Source organism: Miniopterus natalensis, chromosome 1, assembly GCF_054644295.1.
Source record: "Miniopterus natalensis isolate mMinNat1 chromosome 1, mMinNat1.hap1, whole genome shotgun sequence".
Classification (NCBI taxonomy): Eukaryota; Metazoa; Chordata; class Mammalia; order Chiroptera; family Miniopteridae; genus Miniopterus; species Miniopterus natalensis.
The window spans coordinates 153,293,304-153,317,113 of record NC_142081.1 but is presented as its reverse complement, the minus strand read 5'-3'; the positions used below and the strand labels follow the sequence as shown (position 1 = coordinate 153,317,113).

Here is a 23,810-nt window from a genome sequence, read left to right as displayed (position 1 = left end):
AAAATAACCAAATAATGTAATACCAAGAATATTTGTATACTTTTAAAATTGATTTTTCTACACAACTCCAAAATTTTCCATTATAAAAGTTTAGAAGAAATGTAGAAATTAGCATGTCCCGAATAAAACAGGAAGGCTCACAGATTTGTAATCATGGCTCTTCTTGTAAAGCGTTGCAGTTTGTGTTCTTTGTTCCTCATGACAAGGAAATTGATAAGAGCTCCTTTTGCTGCAATCTGGCCCTTCAGTTTTGCTAAATTCTTTCTTTAGTCGTAACTTACCTTTCTGTGTTATTGGATCTTTTTAAGTCAAACTGTCCTTGTATTTGACATTCCTTAGGTTCTTTTCTTGGTAAAATATATTAAAAGATAAGTACACATACAAAAGGCTAAGCAGCAAAGGCAAGATCGCATGTTCCCTTAGTCTAGACTCTTGGACAAATAGAAGCCGGCTCCAGCTTGCCTAGAGCAACAGTGAGATTTATCTTTACTGTAGGGCTATAGGATCATCTCAAGCAGAAATTCAGCTAACTTTAGGAAAGGGTGAAATTGGAAATCCATCAGGACTGCCTCTCTGCCTCATCTCTGCTTTTCTTTATATGTTGCCTTCATTTCTCCTCTGCAAACAACTTTCTCTGCTTCTCAGGCTATACAGTAGCCTGTATGTCTTTCCCAAAACTTCTAATTTACAAGTTACATGCATAGTCATCTCTAAAACTAACATTCTCAAGAAATAATGTTAAATAGGTTAAGATTGCAGATTGGGGCATTTCATTGATACATAATGGTGAAAATTGAACACTTAAGGAATATTGATTGGAAGAAAAACGCTCCTGCATGAGTCTTGTTATGTTTATTTGACAGACTTTGTGATATTGGGTTGGCATTAGGTTAAATGGTAAATTGGCATTTTTACAAAATTTTCTTCTTTAAAATTGTTTTCTTTAAAAATTGAATACTTGAAACACTTGAAATCTTGAAATGTTAAGTAATATTACTACCTTATATGCTAAAAAATATATATTACTGATAATAAAAATTCAGAACCCACTAAGGAAAAGTGGACTTCAATATGTAACAAAAAAAATTTTTTTAATAGAAAGGGTTGTAGGAGAGTAGAGTAGAGAGAGGCTGATGAGAGAGTGCAGAGGAGGGGAGTGCCCTGAATAAAGTGTCACTGTTTCAGAGAGAGATGAGTAGGTGCAGAGCCTTTCATCCTACAAGATTTAAGAGTCCAGCAAGGTTTCACTTTGAACTTAGGAGCACAGGTGAAAACAAACAAATTCTTATATTGTAGAGCAGCTTTGGAAATGATCCTGCTCCTGGATCAAGCCCCGATCTGAAGACATGCACAAAAGAAAAGTTAAATAAAAACATAAGGCAGTGTGTGCTTTCAGTGCTAGCTATGATAGTGCTACTGGACTTGGGTGGGTGGAGATACTGTATTCTTCTTATTGCTCTTACTACCCTTTATTGGGCCATATCAAGTTAGGTTAAAAAAGATGAACCCATTCAGTTGATTTTGTTTTTCCCCCCAGAAATCCTGCGGGACGGACAGGTTTGGTTGGCAGAGGGCTTTTGGGGCGATGGGGCCCAAATCATGCCGCAGATCCCATCATAACCAGGTAAGAGCTAAAAAAAATTTCAGTGGCAGGGAGCTCAGTGATTGGAAAAATACAGACTATAATAACTGTAACCACGTGTTTACATATACTTATATAGATATGCACGTATGTATATACAGGATATCCCCAAAAAAGGTATACACACTATGTCCTTAGGTTCTATTGCATTTTGAAAATGAAGTGTATTTTAATAAACACTGCCTATATAATTATTCAAAGTGTGTATACATTTTTGGGGGATACCCTGTATTATGTGTTTGTATATATACAAATGTTTATATACATGTATTTATATAGACACATACAAACATGTATATATACATAAGTACACATACAAAATCTATCTATTAAAAAGGACTATGTAAAATTATAGTGATGTGATCTTAGTGTGAAGCTATAGTTCTTTATTGTATAAGCAGGTTAGGCATTATCTAACCAAAGTTAATTCACCAGATACTTATTGAGCATCTATATGTTCTCAGAATTGATTAGGAGCTTTGGAGGATATAAACAAGTATAACAGTTCTAAGTTTTAGCCCTGTCATTGAAGAACTATGGCTTCATTTGCAAGATGGAACATAAGAAATAAGACATGTCAACGTAACGTGGGTGATGCAGGGTGCTTTAGAGAATGAGAAGATTGGATGTGGGTATGATGATGGTAAACTGGCACACCCAAGAAAGGTGTCGTGAAGGAGGTGGATTGGAGCTGAACTTGAGGTGTGGGTGGGGGACAGGAGGAAGCCTAAGAAAAAAAGCCTCGTAGTAACACATTCCTGTTTGATTATTGAGGGATGATGAACAGGTCAGCGTGGTTACACCCTTGTAGGAGACTAGTGGGTGGTAAATGAGCTTTAAGTTAATTTTTATACAATTCTGTTGTGGAGAATATTAAATGCCAAAGTGAAGAAGTGTGAACTGGAGACACTGAAGGTTTCAGAACAGGGAAAAGGCACACTTTCTGAGCAGATCCACCTGGTAGGCCAAAATCATATTCTGAAGGTCCCCTGGTAAGCGAAAATCAGAATAAAAAAGATGGGTGAATCTCAAGTTTAGATTGACTTAGCGTAAATCTCCATAGAAACCATGTTTCTAACACATCTGAAAATTTCTGTCATTTCTGTCATACTTTCAATTATTTTTAGGATTTTTTCACTGACCAACTCCCTTTATCACATGTAATTGTTATTTTTCTTCTTTAGATAATGCATATGACCTAAATATCCTTACTTTTTTAGTTTTGATATTTTAAGAGCCTTTCTTTCTTCCCGGAGACTTTGTTTTTCTCTGATCTAAGTTATAATAATGATTTCATATTGTAACTCTAGGAAAGCAGCCTATTTTTCTTATTTCCATGTTACTGGAAGAGGTACCAATACTCACCCCATCTGATTCTTTTACTTGCTCTTTCAGTTCCTCTTTCAAAAGGGATCTTTACTCTTAACCCTTTACATCCCACCTCAGTTTTATCTTCCATCTATCCATTTATCTATCTTCTATTCACCCATTTATTCATCCATCCATCCACTTACCCACCCACTCATCTATCTACCTAACCTATCTACGATCAACATACCTATCTATCCACCTAAATTCCTTTAGAAACTTTATGGGTTAAATGAGATGGGAAGAGTTAATATATTCTTATTAATGAATATAAGTAAAATAATGTAAGTAAATACTAATGGCAGTATCAGTTTCTTTCTAATTTTGGTGAGGCTTGCTAAAAGCAGGAAGGTGTGAAGCATTTAAAGGAGGAATGCTAGTAAGGGGACACGAAGCAGCAAGGGAAGTCAGAGACTTGAAAGATAGTCTCTAATTAGCTTATCTTTATCTGTGGTAAACCAAATAATGGCTCTAATTAAACATGGTGATTGTATGTCATGTTTTTGAAATGCAGACTTTTGAGCATAACTCTGTCATTATACAGGTAAGAGAACTGAAGCCTTAGATCGTCCAGGCTACAAAAGAGCTCACAAGTGGTGGAGCCTAGCTTTCAGCCGTACTCCTAGGTTGATGTTCTTTGCTGTGTCAGTAATGCGTATGTTAAATGATGAATTCCTCTAAATAGAGGAGTGATTGTGGCAAAGGAAGGAAACAAAGAATGAAAGATGTTGAAGAATCAACAAGACTAAACAAATGATTAAAAAATATAGCTCTGCTCCAGGCATTTTGCTAGGTGCTCTTATTAGTTTTTACATTTTTTTCCTCACAAAACTCCTCAAAGTAGGTATTGACATATCTGTTTTGTAGACCTGAATGGAGACTCACTGAGGTTAAGTGACTTGCCTAAATCTTGTAGATCTGAAATTTGAATCAGAGGTATTTGGCTGTAAATATTGTGCTTTCTCTCTTTTTTTTTAATCCTCACCTGAGGGTATGTTTTTTTAAATTGATTTTTTTAGAGAGGGGAAGGGGGGGCAGAGAGAGAGAAAGAAAGAGAGAAACATGAATTGCCTCCCATAAGGGCCCCTACCAGGGATTGAACCTGCAACCTAGGTTTGCGCCTTGACCAGAAATCGAACCCACAGCCTTTTGGTATACAGGACAATGTTCCAACTAACTGAGCCACCCAGCCAGGGCTACATTCAGTTTCTTAAACACATTTTTTTCCAGTGAAAGATATTGTAAACAATTTTCTCAAAAAGCAAGACTAGGAACTCTGTTCCTTTAACACATCACTTTATTTTACAACTTTGTTTCTTGCTTCTGATTTTTCTGTCTGGCATCCTTAAAAACAGATATTGTCTTCTTGTACCAATTTTTCTTTCATTTCTAGTTATTGTCCTTATCAAACTGTGACTGTGGCTTATAATCTGTTCACTTACATCCCTAGCTCCATTGCCAGACTATCAGCTCTTCCATGGGAGGAATTATGGGTTAGATATGGTAGTCAGCCACTATATAAAGAAATTTGGAAACTCATATCTAAACTAGTTTATTTCATTGAATCTCCTGCAGAACAATAATTAGACCATAGGCTTTCTTTTTTAGTTTAATATTAGAAGTTAAAAATCTTTATCTTTGCCTAAGAGAGTTATTAGAACAATTCTTGAAATTGGGTGGAGGGAGTTAAATGTGGTGGGGGTAGGGGAGGGGAAGGGGAGATTTATCAACATCTCTGGGAAAGAGGCTGTAGTTAGAAAAAGTGCATTCTGAAGTTAACATAGCTTTGATACTTTTTTAAAAACATGCAATTCAATTCAAATTTAAATTTAAACTAAGGGTAGAGTGAGATTTTTTTTTAATTAAAAAGAGGTATAAAGATTGAGAAGTTGCCTAGCCAGCGAGGCTCAGTGCTTGAGCGAAGACCTATGATCCGGGAGATGGAGGTTCAATTCCCAGTCAGGGCACAGTTAGGGTTTCCGGCTTGATCCCCAGTAGTGGGTGTGCAGCAGGCAGCCAATCAATGACTCTCTCATCATTGATGTTTTTTTCTCTCTCCCTCTCCTTTCCTCTCTCGGAAATCAATAAAAATATATTTAAAAAGATTAAGAAGCACTACTTTTGAGAACAGCTGAACCTGTGTCATATGCTCTGCTTTTCTGAACTATGAAAAGCAAATATCACCAGATCTTTTACACTACCTGTAATTCTTGAAAAGGATCTATGGACTTAAAAAACAAAGCTTTTATGACCCTCTCTTTAAATTCTGTTGTGCTTTTAAAGTTCTTTTTTTTGGTTGTATTTTAAAACTGTAAAAACTTTATATTCTGAATTTTTATTATGGAGAATACAATATCTTTTATGGAAAGTAGACATATTTCTAATACAAAATACTTTTTGGTAAAGGAAGCTGAAATAGGTAAATTTATGTGTACTCTGTTATAAAGAGAAATACATCTTTATAACTTTGACTCAAGCTTAGATAGAACCTTGGTCTTTGTTCTAAATTGGTTATGATCTTACATTACTATTTACAGATGGAAAAGGGATAGAAGTGGAAATAAAATCACCCACCCCGTTTCTGGGAAAAACATCTTACAGTTTGTTGCAATCAAAAGGAAAGACTGCGGAGAATGGGCAATCCCAGGGGTGAGCATTAAAATTAAATCAAATTAATGTTTTAAGTTCTTTTTAGTTTTAGTTGCTTTATTTACCAAAAGATTATTGTGTGTGGATCTTTTCTACTCCATCTACCCTCCATTCCTCACCACTTCAATAAGTAATTATTTTGTCATTCATCACTGAAATGAAGTGTCATTGTCAATAACAACTGTAGGATAATACAACAAGGTTGTTAGAATCTGAGTCTGAATCTGAAACCCTTGGGAAAGAACATGGACTTTGGAGTTAGACAGAGGCGCATGTCCTGGCCTTTCCACTTTGAGCTGAGTGATTCAGAGTTCTGACCCTCATCTTTACAATAAAGATGATCATATCTACTTCATAGGATTACTAGAGATAGCATGCAAGCATTGGTGTAAAGTAGGTATTCATTAATGTTGGGTCCCAGCTCAGAAATCAGCCCCTACTCCAAGCCCAAGGTAAGATTTTTAGCATTTTTGTTGTTGAATTCTGATAACTTTAGACATAATAAAAAAGATAACTTACTATTTCTTGTAGTTTTAAAAATTTCCATAATATCAGGAAGAGTGTACTTTTGGTGACTTGATGTCACTGGTATATTTTAAATGGCTTTTAAAAAACATGTATGTGTGTGGCAGAGGGTTTTATATTTAATGCCATAATGTGAAATGGAGATAGTCTGACAAGAGGTTGACTTTTTATACACATACCACTATCTGCAAGAATGGTTTTTTCTTTATAAGATAAAAATGGAATGGAAATGAATATCTCAGCTGACTGTGATAAAAGCTTAGGCTACTTATTACAAGCCAAGTAGTCAAACTTCACTCAATGCTGAGTGCAAAACGCAATAGTGATTTTATCATAGGAGTTTATATTTTTATTGTCATTTGAAATTCTGATCAGTCAGGGAACTGTTATCACTGATATCATTTTGAGAGTCATTCATCAGTATATTTTGTCAGCCACTAATTTAGACGTTGAGGATCCAACAGAGCAACATGAACCAACATCCCTGTCCTCTTGGTGCTCACACTTCATGGGGGGAGAGAGATAATATAAGATAAATAATTGTATGCTAGAAGGTTATATGTATTAAGGAAGGGGACCAGGAAGTGTTGGGGAGTTTGCCACTTTAGACAGGGTGGTTAGAGAAGGCCTCCCTGAGAAGGTAACATTTGAGTAAAGATCTGAAGGTGGTAAATGAGTGAGTTATGTGGATGTCTGGAGAAAAAGCATCTTGAACAGAAGTAATAGAGCAGGTGCAAAGGCCCTAAAGTGGGAGTATGTCTGGCACATCTTAGGAACATTGAGGTCAGTGTGGGTGTACTTGAATGAGCAATGGGGAAAGTATCAACTTTCTCTTTTCACTCTTGCCTCCAGGCCTTCCTTCCTTAGCTGGAAAGGAGTCTCATTGGCTCAGTTTACCATAGGCTATCCTTGGACCAATTACTATGGTCAAATATATATGAGGTACCCTGATTGGCTGCTTCTACTAGGCACAAATGGTTTAGGAAAGAGTATATGACAGAAGAATAGGGTTCCTGATTATGGGCAGATAAAAGATAAATGTCCACTGCGTCACTCAGTAAATATTTGTTGAATGAATTAAAGCTTATTTCTTTTTTTGTAAACAAAAATGTGCCTCTCAGGGGATGGTGGATCCAGGAGAGAAGATTAGTGCTACACTGAAAAGAGAATTTGGTGAGGAAGCTCTCAACTCCTTACAGAAATCCAGTGCTGAAAAAAGAAAATTAGAGGAACAGTTACATAAACTCTTCAGCCAGGAACATCTAGTGGTAAGAAATGGTGGTTCCTAGGAAAGATTTGGTCCTGTGCATTAGTGAGAATTACTTATAGTTCACCTGGAAATCTGGTAGATCATTCTCTATTTTCTGAATAAAGTGAACTACTTGTATATTTGTAATGCGTATTCATAAAAACAACTTAAATTGCAGTAGATCTTCACCGTAAATAGGTTTCTACTTAGTTTTATAGCCCAACTTTACTTCATTTGCATCATTTATTATAATACATTTTTTTCTCTTAGGCTTTCTTTAGACTGGGTGTGAGCTAATGTAACACCGAGCTCACCCATCCAATAGAAAACATTAAAAATTTTTTCTGCATGAATTCAGCTCTTTTGAAAGGACATTTACATTTGAAATTATGTTATTCAGAGTTTCTCTGGTTTATAACCATTTAAGTCCCATTTTTGTTTTGTCTACATAGCCTTTGTAAAGATTTTAAAAATCACCTTGAAAAGCATATGCACACTAATAATAAGGAAAAGGACCTATTTCCTAATCTTTTTTAGTTGGCTTTTGTTTGGATTGCTTTGTTTTCTTTCTAGAATTGTGATTTCTTAATTATCTGTATTGTCCAGTTTTTTTGTTCACATTTTGTTAAATAGCTGGATCCAATCTTTTCATGTATTAATAGCTTAAATATTAGTCTTTACTAATATTTAACTTTGTAGATCTCGTTTAACTAGAAGAATCTGTCTTTGTATGTCTGAAATGATAATCACAGAAATTATTAAAGCAGAAGAATACTTAAATTATAAAGACTTTAAAGAAACCATATGGCTCAAATATTATTGTTACTAAATTCTGGAATTAGAATCTGAGGTATTGAGGGTTTTGTGAATTTTAAAGCTCCCTCAAAGGTTTTTGAGAATATTGTTCCCTGTGAAATTTAAAATAAGCATAAGGAATGCTATGTTAAAGGTTTTATGGTATTTATATTTCTCTTTTTATTGTGGTAAAAAACACTTAACATATAATTTATCATCTTAACTGTTTTAAGTGAACAGTTAAGTTAATTATATGCACACTTCTTTGGAGCAGAGTATTTACATTGCTGATTTTATGAAGGTAACATGCTTTTGCTCTACCCATTCCTGTTTCACCCTTCACTGATTTTTTTGTCTGCCTCCTTTTAAAAATAGATATATAAAGGATATGTTGACGATCCTCGAAACACTGATAATGCATGGATGGAGACAGAAGCTGTGAACTATCATGATGAAACAGGTAATTTTACTTATGTTTTTTAAACTGACTGGGTTAGAGGATCAGTTTAAGTTTAGCAGTCTGCTAGGGCATAATTAAGTCTGGACTATTTTAGCATCTTAAGCCAGTTAAATACTGATTATAGGATTATATTTATATGAACCAAAATTAAAAGAATACATAGAAGAAAGCCTTAAAAGTGTTACAGTATCTAATTTTCTTTAATCCATTGGTAGTATATAAAATTAAGATTGAATTTATGGACTAAAATTATGTGCCTTAAAATTGTCAAATTGTATAAGTCCATATGTATAAAATAAAAACAAAAGCAACTGGAGATTTGGGTAGGAAGTGTGGCTAGAATGAAAAAAAAGGATTTATATCTGTCTTACTGTTTGAAATAATTTTATAACATGCATGTGTCAACGTAATAAACATTCAAACCTATAGAGAATTTTTGTAAGTTCATTTGAGCCAAACTGATGACAATTTCCGGGAAGCAAAACCTCAATGAATGGAGGAAATGCTCCAGAAAAATGTCAGTTTTGGACCTTGTTTTATACATTACTGTCAAAAGAGGAGGCTTCAGGGGTTACATGAAATCTGTTGGTGACAGATTAGGGAGGCAGGGAAAAGCAAAGTGAGGGGAGGGGGGAAACTTCTGGGATTGGATAAAAAGTAAAGTGATAGACACATACTTCTTTTACATAGGTGGGTACAGGATAGCTAACAGCCAACAATTACCACGATAACAATAACAGTGAGGGGATGTGTGGTCTCTGCTCTGTGGTTGCCTATGCTTTGAGGGGTCCAGGAAAAGGAATTTACTGTGACATTCCAAAGGTATATTACTGTAGATGCAAAAAAGACAGTAGACAGGCTCAATTGAGGTGAAGATTGACTTTTGTCAGGGAAGATTTTAGCCTAGGACATGACTACCCACCATAAACTGCTTTTAGTTAAAAAGTTTTAATTTCAGACCATCCTGTGTGGTTACTTTTGGCCTCTGAGTTTGTAAGGCTGCCACCCAGGCCTAGGCCTCCTTTGGGCTTGTCAGGTTTAGTGTGTGACCCCTTTTTGTCCGCACATGCATTATTAAAACAAAACAATACCAAAAAACACTCCAGATATTAAAAAAATTTAAAGTGAATGCTTTTTCTGGTCTATGGGTTTAAAAATTTGCAGGGATTGGGGAAATAAAATCTGTTATAAAAAGAGAGGGGACATCTATCTTAAAAAATTATTATTGCCTGGCTGGGCATGGCTCAGTGGTTGAGCATTAACCTAGGATCCAGGAGACCGTGGTTCGATTCCCGGTCAGGGCACATGGGTTGCGGGCTCCATCCCCAGTTGGGGGCGTGCAGGAGGCAGCTGATCAGTGACGCCTCTCTCATCATTGGTGTTTCAGCTCTCTCCTTCTCTCTTTCTCTCTCTGAAGTCAATGGGGATGTATTGGGGGAAAAAATTATGATCTTTATATATTGAATGGCCTTTTTTTTTTTTTTTTTTTATCTTTATTGATCTCAGAGAGGAAAGGGGAGGGAGGGAGAGAGAGAGAAACATCAATGATGAGAGAGTTACTGATCGAGCCCGCAACCCAGGCATGTGCCCTGACCGGGAATCGAACCCCGATCGCCTGGATCCTAGGTCAATGCTCAACCACTGAGCCATGCCCAGCCAGGCGGCCCTTTTTTTAAAGAATGTGTTTTTATTGATTTTAGAGAGGAGGGGAGAGGGAGAGAGAGAGAAATATCAATGAGAGAGAAACATTGATCAGCTGCCTCCTGCACGACCCCTACCTGGGACTGAGCCACAACCCGGGCATGTGCCCTGACTGGGAATTGAATGGGCAACCTCTTGGTGCCTGGGATGACGCTTAATGAGCCAAGCCGCATTGGCCAGGGCGAATGGCCTCTTTTGAAACATTTTATTACTAAATTGGATGACATTTTAAATATATTGTTATCCTCTGTAGCATAATGAAATGAGGGTAACATATCAAAGAACTGAATGTTCTACTCATTGAATCTTTTCTGAGCTGTGTAACTTTGTGCAAATCACTTGTTCTCTTGGACACACTTTTTTTTACTTATAAAATTGGCTGGGGCTAGAAGATCTGTCACTTTCACATTCTATGCTTTTGCTTGTTGAACTTGGGGAAACTCCTAGCACCATTTCCATGAATGCTATGCAATTACCCTAACCAAAGTATTAGAAGAGTTCACCCTGGTATTAAGAACTTAGAAATATTTCAGAGGGAGAAGCATGCAAGTGTCACTTAGAAGCAGGTCTGTACGACTTACGTACTGATAAATTTAATTAAAAGCAGTGACTAAGGGTGCTCTAGAGGTTGACTCACTCAAATCACGGTTTTCACCCTCCTATTCTCTGCTTACACTTAAAGTAGTTCTGGCCTGGTAACTCCCAGATCTCTGCTCCATCTGAGCCTGATTCTGACACTTGCTTTGTCTCTTCAGACCGTGCTTTTTGCCTTCTAGTATGCCTTTGTAGTGTTTTTTGAAAGCTAGACAAGATATATTCAGGAAAAGGGTTAGGAGCTGAAGCAAAAAGGCCTTCGGTGTGAGGTGTTTTTTATGTTTGAGTCAGGCTGTGCTTGTATTTGCTGTAGTTGTGTCAGAAACTAAAATTTTCTACGGTGTTCTTGTTTTCGTCTCCCCTGTAGTGTTTGGGTTTCCCTAGAGGCTTGTTAAGTAAGTTCTGAGCCATGCATTTCTTTCCGATGTATTCCCCTGTTACTACACAGGAGTGCTGTTGGTGTGGTGTAAGGTGTGGGGAGGAGAATCACAGGAGAAATCAGCCTTTTAGTGAGCCTGGGCTCCTGGGCTGTGATCTTCACAACTGCTTCTCATCTTTCTGTGCCAAGATATACAGATTTGCTTCATTTTTAATGATTGTGTGGAAGTCCATTGTGTCACTGTCCCATCATTTGTTTCATCTGTGACCTGTAGATGGAAAGTTTGGTTATGTCCACTTTTTCCTTTTGGGTTATAAATAATGCTGCTTGAATACTTGAATAGGCTTGTATTTTTATTTCCTTAGGATAAATTCTTTGAAGTGGAATTGCTGGATTGTTCGTTGTATCCTCAGTGTCTAGTACAGAATCTGGTGCGTAAGAGGCACTCTGATCCTTATTGGATGAACGCTCATCAGAGAGCATTTGCATTTTAAAAGCATTTGATAAACATTGCCAAATTATGCAGTGGAGGTATGCCATTTACATTCCCAGGAGTGACTGAGAGCTCTTATTTTTAATTAATATAATTATATTTTCTTTTATGTTTTCTGATTTGGTGTCATACTTGGAAATGTTCACTTACCCTAAGACTATACAACAAGTCACCAATAATTGTTTTTTTGTTTTTGGGTTTTTTTACATTTAAATCTTGAATTCCTCTGGAATTTATTTTCATGCTTATTTAATATGAAAAAATTTTAGGGTAATATTCTTACTTTCTAAAAAGAAAAGCTTTCTTACTGGTGCCTCTACTTAAAATTTAGAAACTTGGTTAAAATTTGGGCATTTGGAAAATTTGGAATATCCTAGTTTTTAATTCACTTGGCCACCTAAGACAGTGATTTACTTATTTTTAGTAAGAATACTTGAAGATACAGAGTTATGCTTAAAAAGAAATGAATAAATGAATTATTTTTTCTTGATGATGTTTTTTCTTTGGTAACCAGGTGAGATAATGGATAACCTCACCCTCGAAGCTGGAGATGATGCTGGAAAAGTGAAGTGGGTGGACATCAGTGATAAACTCAAGCTTTATGCTAGTCACTCTCAGTTCATCAAACTTGTGGCAGAGAAACGAGACGCACACTGGAGTGAGGACTCTGAAACTGACTGCCGTGGGTTATAGCTCACAACCTCATCTAAGCCAGAAGCCAACAAAGGAACATGTACTGCAAAGAAGACAACATCATAGAACTCATATGAGCAAGTGGGCAGGGGTGGTGACTTGGAAATTATTTTATTCACTTTAAAAACTATTTTCGTTTAGAAAGTTTTACATCAGAACAAGATTAGTAAATATGGTGAAATGCAACATGGTATTTTCTGCTTTCCAGTCAGAAATATTAACAATCATATTTTATATGTATTCAACTTAAGCATGCCTTTAACCAGATTTAAACAGCTTGGATGCTCTGAAGAATCGTAATATGAATTAAGATCAATTTCTGATGCGCCATAACTTCCGCCTGGTTCTTGTTTGTCGGTTCTGTTGTTTTGTTCCCCACTCTTTGGTGGTCTGAAGGATATGCCTGCCACACCCAGCTCCTTTCCGGGCACCACCATCCTGTAATCTGAGTTACCTTTTAATTAGTTGCTTCTCAGTTTGCTTCATATGATCTTGTTGAAACCAATTTCAAAAATGGAAACTATGTATTCTTGTCTTTAGAGTCTTCAGTTTTAGGAGAAAATTTCAGCCCTCTTTTAGTCAATAAAGATGAATGAATCCTATGTTCTCCTTTTCAAAAATTCTGAAGTAAAAACATGTCTAGGAAATTAGTAATGTAAATTAATATATTTATTTTACTCTGTTGTAACTGTGTATGTTATAAATGAATTCAAATAGATGTTCAAAAAGGAATTGAAGTCAGACAGACAGAGGGGGAGGTCGTTGGGGTCAGTGCTTTTGTTAGGTAGGCCATATTAGGGATTGAAATAGGCTTTTGAGGGGCTCACTTAACATAATTCCCAGAGAAAAGGAAAAGAGTTGGTGTTCTGGGTGTTCTTGGGGGTGGGGGGAGAAAGGAAAATAACACTGCCTTGTCCCATGATATCAAGTCTTGCCAGCCTGAAGCAGGGTCTGTCTTAATTCCATCTTCATTCAGTTGGACCACAGATGGACATTTGAAGAAAAGAAGATTTAGGGGATAGAGACATGGTTGTCTTTTCTTTAAACACTTGAAAATGGTATTAGGATTACTCTGTAGCTAGAGGACAGAACTAGGGCTAAGGTAAATCACAAGATTTTGGGTTTCTTTTTTTTTTCTGATTTAGTGTTAAAATTCCTTTGGTGGTAAAACTGAACTGACAGGAAGCTTTTTTCCCAGAGTGTGACTCAATTTTGCCGAGAAAAATTAGAATGTTTGGTTTCTGGATGTTTGCCTTGAACCCCTCTGGAAGAGTTTTAAGGTTCATGTACAGTATTAATTTCCTAAAATCCTTAGAATCCTGGTCCCTGGGTATGTAAAAAGGGACTTGTGCCTGAAAAGGATGACATGCTCATCAGATGAGGGGTAGGACTACCTCCCAGCATGAAAGAGTGATTCTACTTCTACTGTTTGGCAGGAAGGAATTGCTTCTTTCTGGCACTGCAGAGAATTCTGTAAAATTGAAATGGCTTACAAAAGCTCCTGAGAAAGTTAGAGCAATTTCTTCAAGAATGACATACTTATGTTTAATAGTTGTTTTAAAAAAGATTTTTTATTGATTTTTTAGAGAGAGAGGAAGGGAGAGGGAGAGAGAGAAACATCGATGTGAGAGTGGAACATCCATGGGCTGCCTGCAGCACATCCCCCACCGGGCATCCATCCCCCAGCCCGGGCATGTACCCTGACTGGGAATCGAACTGGCAACCTTTTGAGCCCAACCAACTGAGCCATACCTGCTAGGACTGTTTAACAGTTTTGATACATTTAAACTGACATTAGTAAAGATACTAGGTTATATTAAAACTTTATTTAAAGAAGAACAGAAGCACATGGTCTATAGATAATAAATTCTTTGTGGCACTTGGGAGTTTTCACTGGAACATTTATAAAGTTTGCAAAATGATAAAACTGCTACTATAAATTATAGATAGAAGTAGATATCTTCTGATAACTGTTAGTAGCCAGTACCATCTATAATAGAGAAAAACCGGATTAAAATTTTAGCTTAAAACATTTCTGGAGTAGTATCTGTTCCTATATTACTAGGCAATATTGCTTATGTATTTGCTTTTTTTATATTTGAGATATAAAGAATATTTTTGTTTTTTAGAGACATTTAGTAAAATAGTAATAATAGATACCATTTGTCAGATCTATATTATATCACTTAATCTTCACAACAGTCCTGTGAAGTTAGGCAGTATTCCCATTTCACAGATGAAAGTGGTATTTAGAAGGGGTGCCCCAAGGTTTACTCAGTAAGGGACAGAACTAGGATTTGAATCCTGGTTCCAAAACTTACTGTCTACTGTATTTCTCGCTAAGGTTATGAAGCTTGTATGATGTTACTTTAGGTGTGTGGTTTGGAAGATTATATATTACTTAATAGTAATATTACCCATATGTAATACAGTTATGGTTTGTGACTTGAAATTAAAGGCCACGTCTGATTTGGCTAGCATTGTTGAAATGGGTTGCATAATTTGTCCCAAAGACAATTTATTTGATAATATCTTAACCTAAGGATAAGTAGTGTTTGTCTTGCCAGCAGGTATTCTTGAGATGTGAAAGCTTTCTAAACTCAAATAGAAGCATATGCTAAACTTACATAAGATCACAACTATCTAAAAATCGAAATATTTGGTAGCTAAAGGGGGCACTTGAAACTCTAACCACTTTCAGGGGCTAAATGCTACTCTGTCTTACAGTATAAGGACTTAAAGTGATTGGTATATTCTAAAATATTTGTGAAGTTTTAATAAACTGATTTTAAAATACATCCTTTGAAGAATGCATTTGTATTAATTTGGTCTTGTTTACACCTACTTCCATATTAATTTACCAATATGTATACAATCTGAAGCTATTAAACTCTTAAGATAAAAATATTTAAAATGTATAATAGTGCTTGAAAGGAGTTTTCACTAACCTTATATAACTTCTGACATAGTAGTGAGAAAATTATTTCTGTCGAAATAAATGATACAGATTATAGTTATTATATGAAGGTATTTTTGCCATAATTTTTCCTTTGCCTCCTCCCTTATCTCCCACATTAGGGTTATTTTCCTGCTGATGGATTAGTATTGGTATGATCCTATATATTGGGAGGTAGAGAATAATGTGGCTCTCTTCTACCTAAATGTTCATAAATTGAATCCTCAACTATCTTTTCTGCAATATAGACATAATTCTTCCTACTTGGAACTTGAGGACCTGATAAGAACATTTAATTGGTAGGAAACACTAAATAAGCACTAGAGGGCAGTGAAACTTGTTAGAAGGCAAACAGGTGAAATCCAGTTCCTTTCTCAATATTGGAATTGTATTTTGATTCATCAGCTTCTCTCTAGGTAGATTAAATACATACTGTACATAATTTTGATTGACATTAATTCAGATATTTAAAAAATACCTGATCTCTTTTCCGTATATATTTTATTTTAAGTATATGTTTATTGATTTCAGAGAGAGGAAGGGAGAGGGAAAGAGAAACGTCAATGATGAGAGAGTCATTGATCGGCCGCCTCCTGCATGCCCCCAACTGGGCATCAAGCCCGCAACCCGGGCATGTGCCCTGACTGGGCATCGAACCTCGATCTCCTGGATCCTAGGTCCATGCTCAACTGCTGAGCCACCCTGGCTGGGCTTGTATATGTTTTAATGAAAGCAAACTTGGGTGAGACTCAAAGTGGAAGCCTCAAGGTTCGTATCGTAGCCTTTTCATCCAGCGAGCCAATGCTTGTGTGTTAAGGAGACGGGCTGCCCTGCCTTGAGAGCAGACATTTCTAGATTTGCTAGTTTCACAACAGGCTTTCCTCACTGCTGACTATGAATTGTCCATAAGAAAACAATAAGCTTGAGGTAAAATTTACTGTTTGAAACTTTTTAACCTAAGATTGCATATGTTTCTGTAAACAGAAATGTCTAATACCATGGGCATTATGAAAAAAATACCTTTTAGACCTGCAGAAATTCTAATCTAAAGATCTTGGAGGAAACTGAGTTTATAATTCATGAGCTCTAATTTGGTTAGATCAGTTGGGTTTGATTTTGCCATATGTTTTTATGGTTCCCAAGAATTATTCTTACCTTTTCTGAGATTAAATGTCACTTACTTTTATACTTTTATCAACATAACCATAGAAATGAAGTCTTACCCCAAGGAGGCCCTAAAAATAAAAAAGTAAAGATATTATCTTAATTTCATTAAATAGATTTATAGTTTATAATAGCTTAGACATTAATATGGACTTACCAGGAGTTGGTTCAAAATAGAAGTGATTAACTGTGAAAGAAGAAAAATCAATGATCAGTGCTGTCAGTGGGTTTATTTTTTGAACTTATTTTTAACTTAGAACATAGATAAGTTAAAATATTTTCTATATGAAAATCTTTGTTTTTAGTGAAAAATTAATTCCGTTTTACTACTTAGTTTTTTATTTGTATGATGTAAGAGTTTAAAATGAATACACAGTATCTAAATTTAAATTCTCTTAATTCTGTCAACTATAATTAAAAAATGGAGAAATTGGTAAAAAAGTCACCTGTAACACCAGAGACAATTTAACACCTTGGCTATTTAGTGACTTGCTTGTTTAACTTAATACTGTTGGTGTTAATAAATGCTAATAAACAGAAAAAACAAACAAAAATAAATTCCCTTAATTTGCAGAACTATTTTCCTGTAATCGCCTTGTAACTATTCACTATACCTGAAGAGAGAGAATTGAAATGAATGGTTAAGAAACTCACTGTGTACGCATCCATACAAGTGCTTTCGTAAGCTATACAAGTTCCCCATGTGAGTGATGTTTGAACCGACATTTTAGGACAACTATGAATGCTTTGCTCCAAGGGTTTCCTTACACAACCAGTTTCACTGGAAAAGTATTGCTTCGTAGCTTCCACATGAGGTCTTTCTCTTTTAAGAGACTGGCTGTTTGCTCAAAGGATTGATCTTTCAACCAAGGCAAATCTCTATTTGTAGAAAACTGTCCCCACTGGTTCTTGACCTGACCTGAGGTAATGTTTGTTCTCTGAGGGTGCCTTTTCCTGCTCCCTGACTTAACTAGGATCACTGGGAGAGAAAAAAAGCTTATGGCCATGAAGATATAGCAGTTTCTATAAATTATTCTATCAGGATTTCTTCCAGGATGGGTTGTGGCCAATGGCGCTTTTTAAAAGTTCAGAAGAATAAAATATAAATAGGCATTAAATGTTCAGATCTAGGTAATCTGAATGAGTCGTGTTTGAGGAGTCAATATTTTCACTGGAAAGGACCTTGGAGTCAGATACATACATTTATTTACCCATGGTCACATAGATAATTTAATTTTAACAATGAGATTAGAATTTAGGATTTTTAACCACACCAGTACTTGTTTAACCATGTTTTGATGTAAAGATGAATTTGCTAATTTTGTAATTACCAATAATTAATCATTGAAAGTAGTTTCCTAAAACATTTTTAGTTAGAAATACCCTAGAATTTTTGATTTTCCTTTTGGAGTTGGACTGTAATGCTGCTTAAACAGAAGGGATTGTGGGAAGAGCACTTAGCTATTTGAACTCAAAAGACTTGGCTTCTTAGGCTCAGAAGCTACCTGTTTGTCCTAAAAGTTTCTGGGACACTTTAGTATTCTTTAAGATGGTAGACTTTAAACAGTCTGTATAGACGAATCTTGAAAATTTTAACTCGGGCGCACAGATGATTTAGGCCTGACTGTCTGACATTTTTACAAAATACTATATGTCCCTGATTCTAAGATACCACAATTGTAAAACGTACCATTTAGTTAATGATAGACTTTTAAAGAAAAAGAAGATTCTAGATGAAAATGTACATATCTGCTGAGATGTGTCTTGATTTCAGAAAATGTTTAAGTGTGAAAAGTATTTTTTAGACCGGCAAATAGAATTTTAAAATATCTTTTGTAACTTCACCCGAGTATTTCTCCTGTGTTTTTGTAAACTAAGATTCTGAATAACATATTGTAGCAATAAAAGTCCTCCTTAAAAAGTTGAATGAGGTGCAATTCAGTAAGAAATTATCTGTTGGGATTTAGATTTGATAATCTTTGTCAAAGATTAGGATAAGATTAATTTTTATCTTTGATTATAGGTTGATGCTAATGCTTTGCTAGTGAAGAAATAATCAAGTCTATTTCATCTCCTACAGCAGTTCATTTTATAACTTAAGTCTTTTGACTTCACTTTCACCCTTGTCAATGGTAGAAGAGGTAGTTTTGCTGATGTATAGTTTGGATGAATTGAATTAATGAACATAGAACTGTTCGCAGGCACTGATATTGTTTTTCATTTTTGAATTTAACAGACATGCTTTATTTTGTTTCCAAATGAATTTGAATAATAAAGACAGTAATTTTCATGATGAACTGGCTCATCTTATGTAGGGTGTTGAATGTAATATTTTTATAAACTTTATAGGTTAACAGACTAGAATATATTTACCGATATAAGATCATTAGGTGTCAGGATCTAAAATAAAAGAAAGAATCAAGTAATCAAGGCAGTGTAATTCAGCATTTTATCTATCTTTTCTATGTTATACATTTTATATTAACTTGATTAATGAAAACATGCTTTTTAGAATTCTTAGCATTTCTAAAATTGTGTCCTTGAAATTCATATTCACTAATATTTTAAGTAAATCCCCGTAGCCTACTCCCCATTTTTTTTGTTGTTGGCTCCAGATGTAATGCTCTTTTTGAAAAGAGTATTAAACTTATGCTTACTGGGTTGGAAAAAGGCTATATTTTGGGATCACTTCTTTATGAAAGAAAAGTTTAATGTCATTTCCTACAATTTTAGGAAAAATTGCCATCATATACACAACTTGTTTTTTTGGTTTGTGAAATGAGTCAGTCTTGTCATATGTAATTATTCTTGATTCAATAAAATTCGGTCAAAAGTAAAATTTCAACAATCCTTTTATACCATGACCATCTTAAATCTAGTTCAAAGGCTTTTAGAACAGATTCCATTTTTACAAGAATTCATTTTCCTCATGTTAATGACAAATGTAAGCATAAAATTAAAGAGGTAAAATGGACTTTGTAAGTAAATAATTTTAACTATTTCTTCTAGAACAAAGTAAGTTTCAAAGGAGTTTGAGATTACTTCAAAGTACTAAATTGCAGAGCTTGCACCCCCAGGTTATCTGACTTCAAATGCTTTTTCTACTGGCGTCTTAGGTTCCCTCTACATAATTAAGAAAACTTGAGGTCTTAGGTAGTTTTCAAGGGTATGTGAGATTTATATGTTAAAAGACTCAAATCAGGCAAAATATCAATTACTAATGATCCCCCAGAAAGAATGACAACCATTAATTCTTGGTATCAAATTCCTCTCTGATTAAAGAATTTTCAAGTTTTGTATTCATTTAAATACTTTTAAAAAGGGAACTTTAAGTATAATTACCTGATTTGGATTAAATGGAAAAGGAAAAGGAAGAGGAATTGGAAACTACAAAAAAGAAAAGAAGTGAACTGTGAATAAAATAAAATGTGAACATTTTTTTTCTTCTCATTTATGCATCCATTTACCCATCCATCCATCCATCCATCCATCCATCCATCATCCATCCATCCATCCATCCATCCATCCATCCATCCATCCATCCATCCATCATCCATCTATCCATCCATCATCCATCCATCCATCCATCCATCCATCCATCCATCCATCCATCCATCATCCATCCATCATCCATCCATCCATCATCCACCCATCCATCATCCACCCATCCATCCATCCATCCACCCACCCACCCACCCACCCATCCAGTATTTGTTGAACAATTATGTGCTCTCAGGGAGCCCATCTTCTAATTGGTGGATGTTAGATTCTAGTGGATTTTAAATCTTCATAATTTTTTTCTTTCAGGAGGTATGCTTATTTTGCTTAATTAGTCAAGCCTAAGGCCCAGGAATCTGTTGTATGTGTTGATAATTCTTGCAAATCTATCAGTTTCTCTGAAGTTCACTCTTTCCCTGATTTTTCCTGTTCAGCCATTTCACAAAGGAGGAGGCACAATAGATTCTCCTCTTCAGGTCACAGCAACTTCAATCTCCCCCGTTAGAGGAAACTGTAATCAAACGGGAAACTGCCTGATATTGAACACTATTCTGCCACCTGGTGGAAGGAAGAGTTTCCATTTCAAATACTGGTGATTTAAAAAAAAATTTTTTTTTTGCCACATAGATTTACATAATTTTATAAATAAGATGTTAACAGGGATTCCTATATTCTAATCATAAACCAAGACTTTAAGATTTTGCATTAATTTAAAACAAATTTTACTGAACGTGAGTCCAAAAGAGGGAAACAATGCACCTAGATTTGACTAGAACCAAAATAATTAGCAATTAATTAAAATGAAAGTACTTAGAAATTTAGTGACTAAGATTCAGTTTGGATATGTGAAAATATTAAGAAAGAATGTTCCATTGAGGACTGTAAGTTCAGTTACAAAAACCTACTTAAAGTTGAGAAACTGAGATTAAATACAAGCAAAGGGAAGGTGTTCGTTACATTTAGATATAAAAACAAAATTATGCAAAATTGTGTTTATATTTTAAAAATATTTAGGTGATTAAGCAAGAAGTTAAGCAAGATGCTATTTTAAAATGTGTGTGAACTTTCCAAAACATGATTGCTTAAATACTGTCCAAATTTAACGTTTCCAACCTGTGTTGCGGCCTCATTGTACTGGTCATTCTCCACCCAAATTGCCATGTTGTTCTTAGGTCTGTCCCAAGCATTTGGGGTTCCCTCTGCCCCCCCACTTCTCATGCTTCGTGACCTGGCTCAGATACCACCTTCTCTGTGAGTCAGTCTGATCCACAGCCTAAGTCAGCTTTGTGTTCGCATCTAAAAGCACTCAGCAAATCACAGTTTTTTTCATTTATGAATCTCTCTTCCTCATGCAACTGTGAACTTAAACCTTTCGTATTTCCAGCCCTCACTATAGACCCTATTATATAGCAGAGACTCAGTAAATATTAACGATGAATACTATCTGTACCAACAAAAGTATTACATACAGAATAAAGGCAACTCTATTATGTATTTAGCATTGATCTGGCCTTTATTAAAAAGTGTTATAAGAATCCAGATATTAGAAAGATGGGAGAGGGTCCCGTAAGAAGAGCAAACTAATTATATTGTGTAACCTGTGAGAACAGCTTACAGAGAGCTGGAAAAAACTTTGTATAGAAAAGGAAGCAGCAAGGTGATTTAGAAAAAGGGAAAGAATGAGGTTTATAGAAAGAGATTTGTACTCTCTTCTTGGAGAGTCACTAGCCTCATCATAGTTAAAGTAATTCAGTATAAACACCTTTTTGATGGCAAGTGGGGGAGACATTGGAAGAAGTGGCTGAAGATTTGGGGGAAGTTTGCCAGCCCCTTGTCACACTCCTCCGCAAGCTGTGTGGGGAAGGGAGTGCAACCTCATAAGGCTTCATACTTCTGTATTAAAATTTGGAAATTTTCATAATCATCATCCTACTAATAAATACTTTTCACAAGTTGAGGTTTTTCAGACCCATACTTACCGGGGGCAGTTGTGGAGGTGGGAAAAAAGGGACCTGAGGGAAAAATGGTAGTCCTTGTGGTGGGTAAAAGACAAATCTCTGTAAGACGAAACACAATGTCAGTGATTGCAGACAATTGCAAACTTTTAAAATGATGAACATGCCGTTTGAAAATACAGCTAGAAGTTTACCTGACCACTGGAACTGCCTCCGGATTGTTCGAACTTGTAAAACAATAACAGCAATAAGGTGAAGCAGCATCATGCAATACATTACTCATTGCAAAGAGATTTTATTCTAAATGAGACAGTAAGTAACAAGCCTCTCCTGAGCATTATACCCATCACCTCAGATAAAACACAGCTGAGTATCTACGAAGGAAAAATTGAATTCATTTTGCCCAGTGATCAGAACGTGTGCTTTTTGCCTTTAAACTTATTTCCAAAGAATGTTTTTGTTCATATTTCTTCAGATTGACTGCATACTGCATGCCTCTTTATCTTTGAAGCAAGGATGTTCTCAATTTAGCTCTAAGCACTTGGAAGTTCAAAGGGAGTATAGAAGTGTAAATTTAAGTTTGTTATCCCCAAACACAAATTTTGAAAGCTCCCTCACTTCTTTGAAAGCTCCTTTGTTACAAAAAAAAAAAAAAATGTGCAGGGAAGAGGGTTCCTTGCCTACTTGGTGTCCTATGGATTCAGACTATAATTAAACACAGATTAGACTCATGGATCTCATTTGTATAGATGTAGAAAACATTGCTACAGTCAGCATGAGGGTGTTGGATATGGAAATGAAACCCAATTCAACTGTGTAATTGAGTCCTAGATCACTGCAGAGTATCTGTTCTCTGTTGCTAAGTTTATTTGAGAGTCTCCTATGCTCCAGTTGGGACTCGTCGGTGCTTTAGATGCACTTTTATCGTTTGTGCAAGGTTGTCAGGCGGTTCTTATAACTCATTTTACAGACAGGGAGTCCAGGGTTAGTTCCTTGCTCAAGGTCGCACACTTAGCAAATGGCACGTGCAGCTGGGATTTTATTTGGGAAGACCTTTGGGGTGAGGGGAAAAATGGGACATTCTTGGGTCTACAACTTTCCTGGATTCTACTTTCCTCTTTTGTGAAATGAAAACATAGAGGAAATGCTTTCTAGCCCAGAAATACTGTCCCCAGAATGGAAATGAAGTGGCCAACTGAAGGGGGTACTCACAGGGATGGGCAGAGCAGCGGCAATGCTCAAAAGGCCAGCCAGGAGGAGAAGTTTCATTCTGAAGGACGAGTCTGGAATGGAAGGCTTAGGAGATCATTTTCAGTTTTTCTGCCTAAGTCCTATTCTGTTTAGTTAGAGGTGCTGAAATTGTGGTCAGGCTAAATTCTGCCTCTTGATTCAGGTATTGTAAACCTAGACAGCACTTTAAACACTTTGAATGCCTTTAGACAAGACATAGTTCTCTAGCTCATAACATTGCACACACTTGCTACCCTTCCTCATAATCTCACAGTTCAGCCTATACCTGTTTGGTCCCTGAAGTAATTTGAATTTGTTATTTCTACACACAAATCTCCAAACACCAGTGTCATATCATGCTTAGTATTAGGGATGTAGCACTACTGGCTAAAATGAGATTTCTTATATAATATACAAATAAATCCACCTTGAGCTTCTACGAACCCCGTGAGACTCACC

General features: G+C 35.9%; 1 protein-coding gene and 1 non-coding gene across 2 annotated transcripts in view; one reads left to right on the top strand and one right to left on the bottom strand.

Annotated features, from left to right (window-relative positions):
• The window catches only part of NUDT9 (nudix hydrolase 9), a 31,899-nt gene extending 16,553 nt beyond the window's left edge, over positions 1 to 15,346 (top strand). The window contains exons 4-8 of the mRNA XM_016213098.2: positions 1,538 to 1,624; positions 5,548 to 5,659; positions 7,306 to 7,452; positions 8,604 to 8,688; positions 12,370 to 15,346. Of these exons, the coding sequence (XP_016068584.2) occupies positions 1,538 to 1,624; positions 5,548 to 5,659; positions 7,306 to 7,452; positions 8,604 to 8,688; positions 12,370 to 12,548 (610 nt within the window). The 3' untranslated portion in view covers positions 12,549 to 15,346. The remainder of the gene's footprint in view (positions 1 to 1,537; positions 1,625 to 5,547; positions 5,660 to 7,305; positions 7,453 to 8,603; positions 8,689 to 12,369) is intronic.
• A 5,240-nt stretch (positions 15,347 to 20,586) lies between these two features.
• Positions 20,587 to 20,695, bottom strand: LOC148094449 (small nucleolar RNA SNORA29). The gene has a single exon (XR_015716513.1). It is a non-coding gene; the product is annotated as a small nucleolar RNA SNORA29 (small nucleolar RNA).
• Positions 20,696 to 23,810: the final 3,115 nt, after the last annotated feature.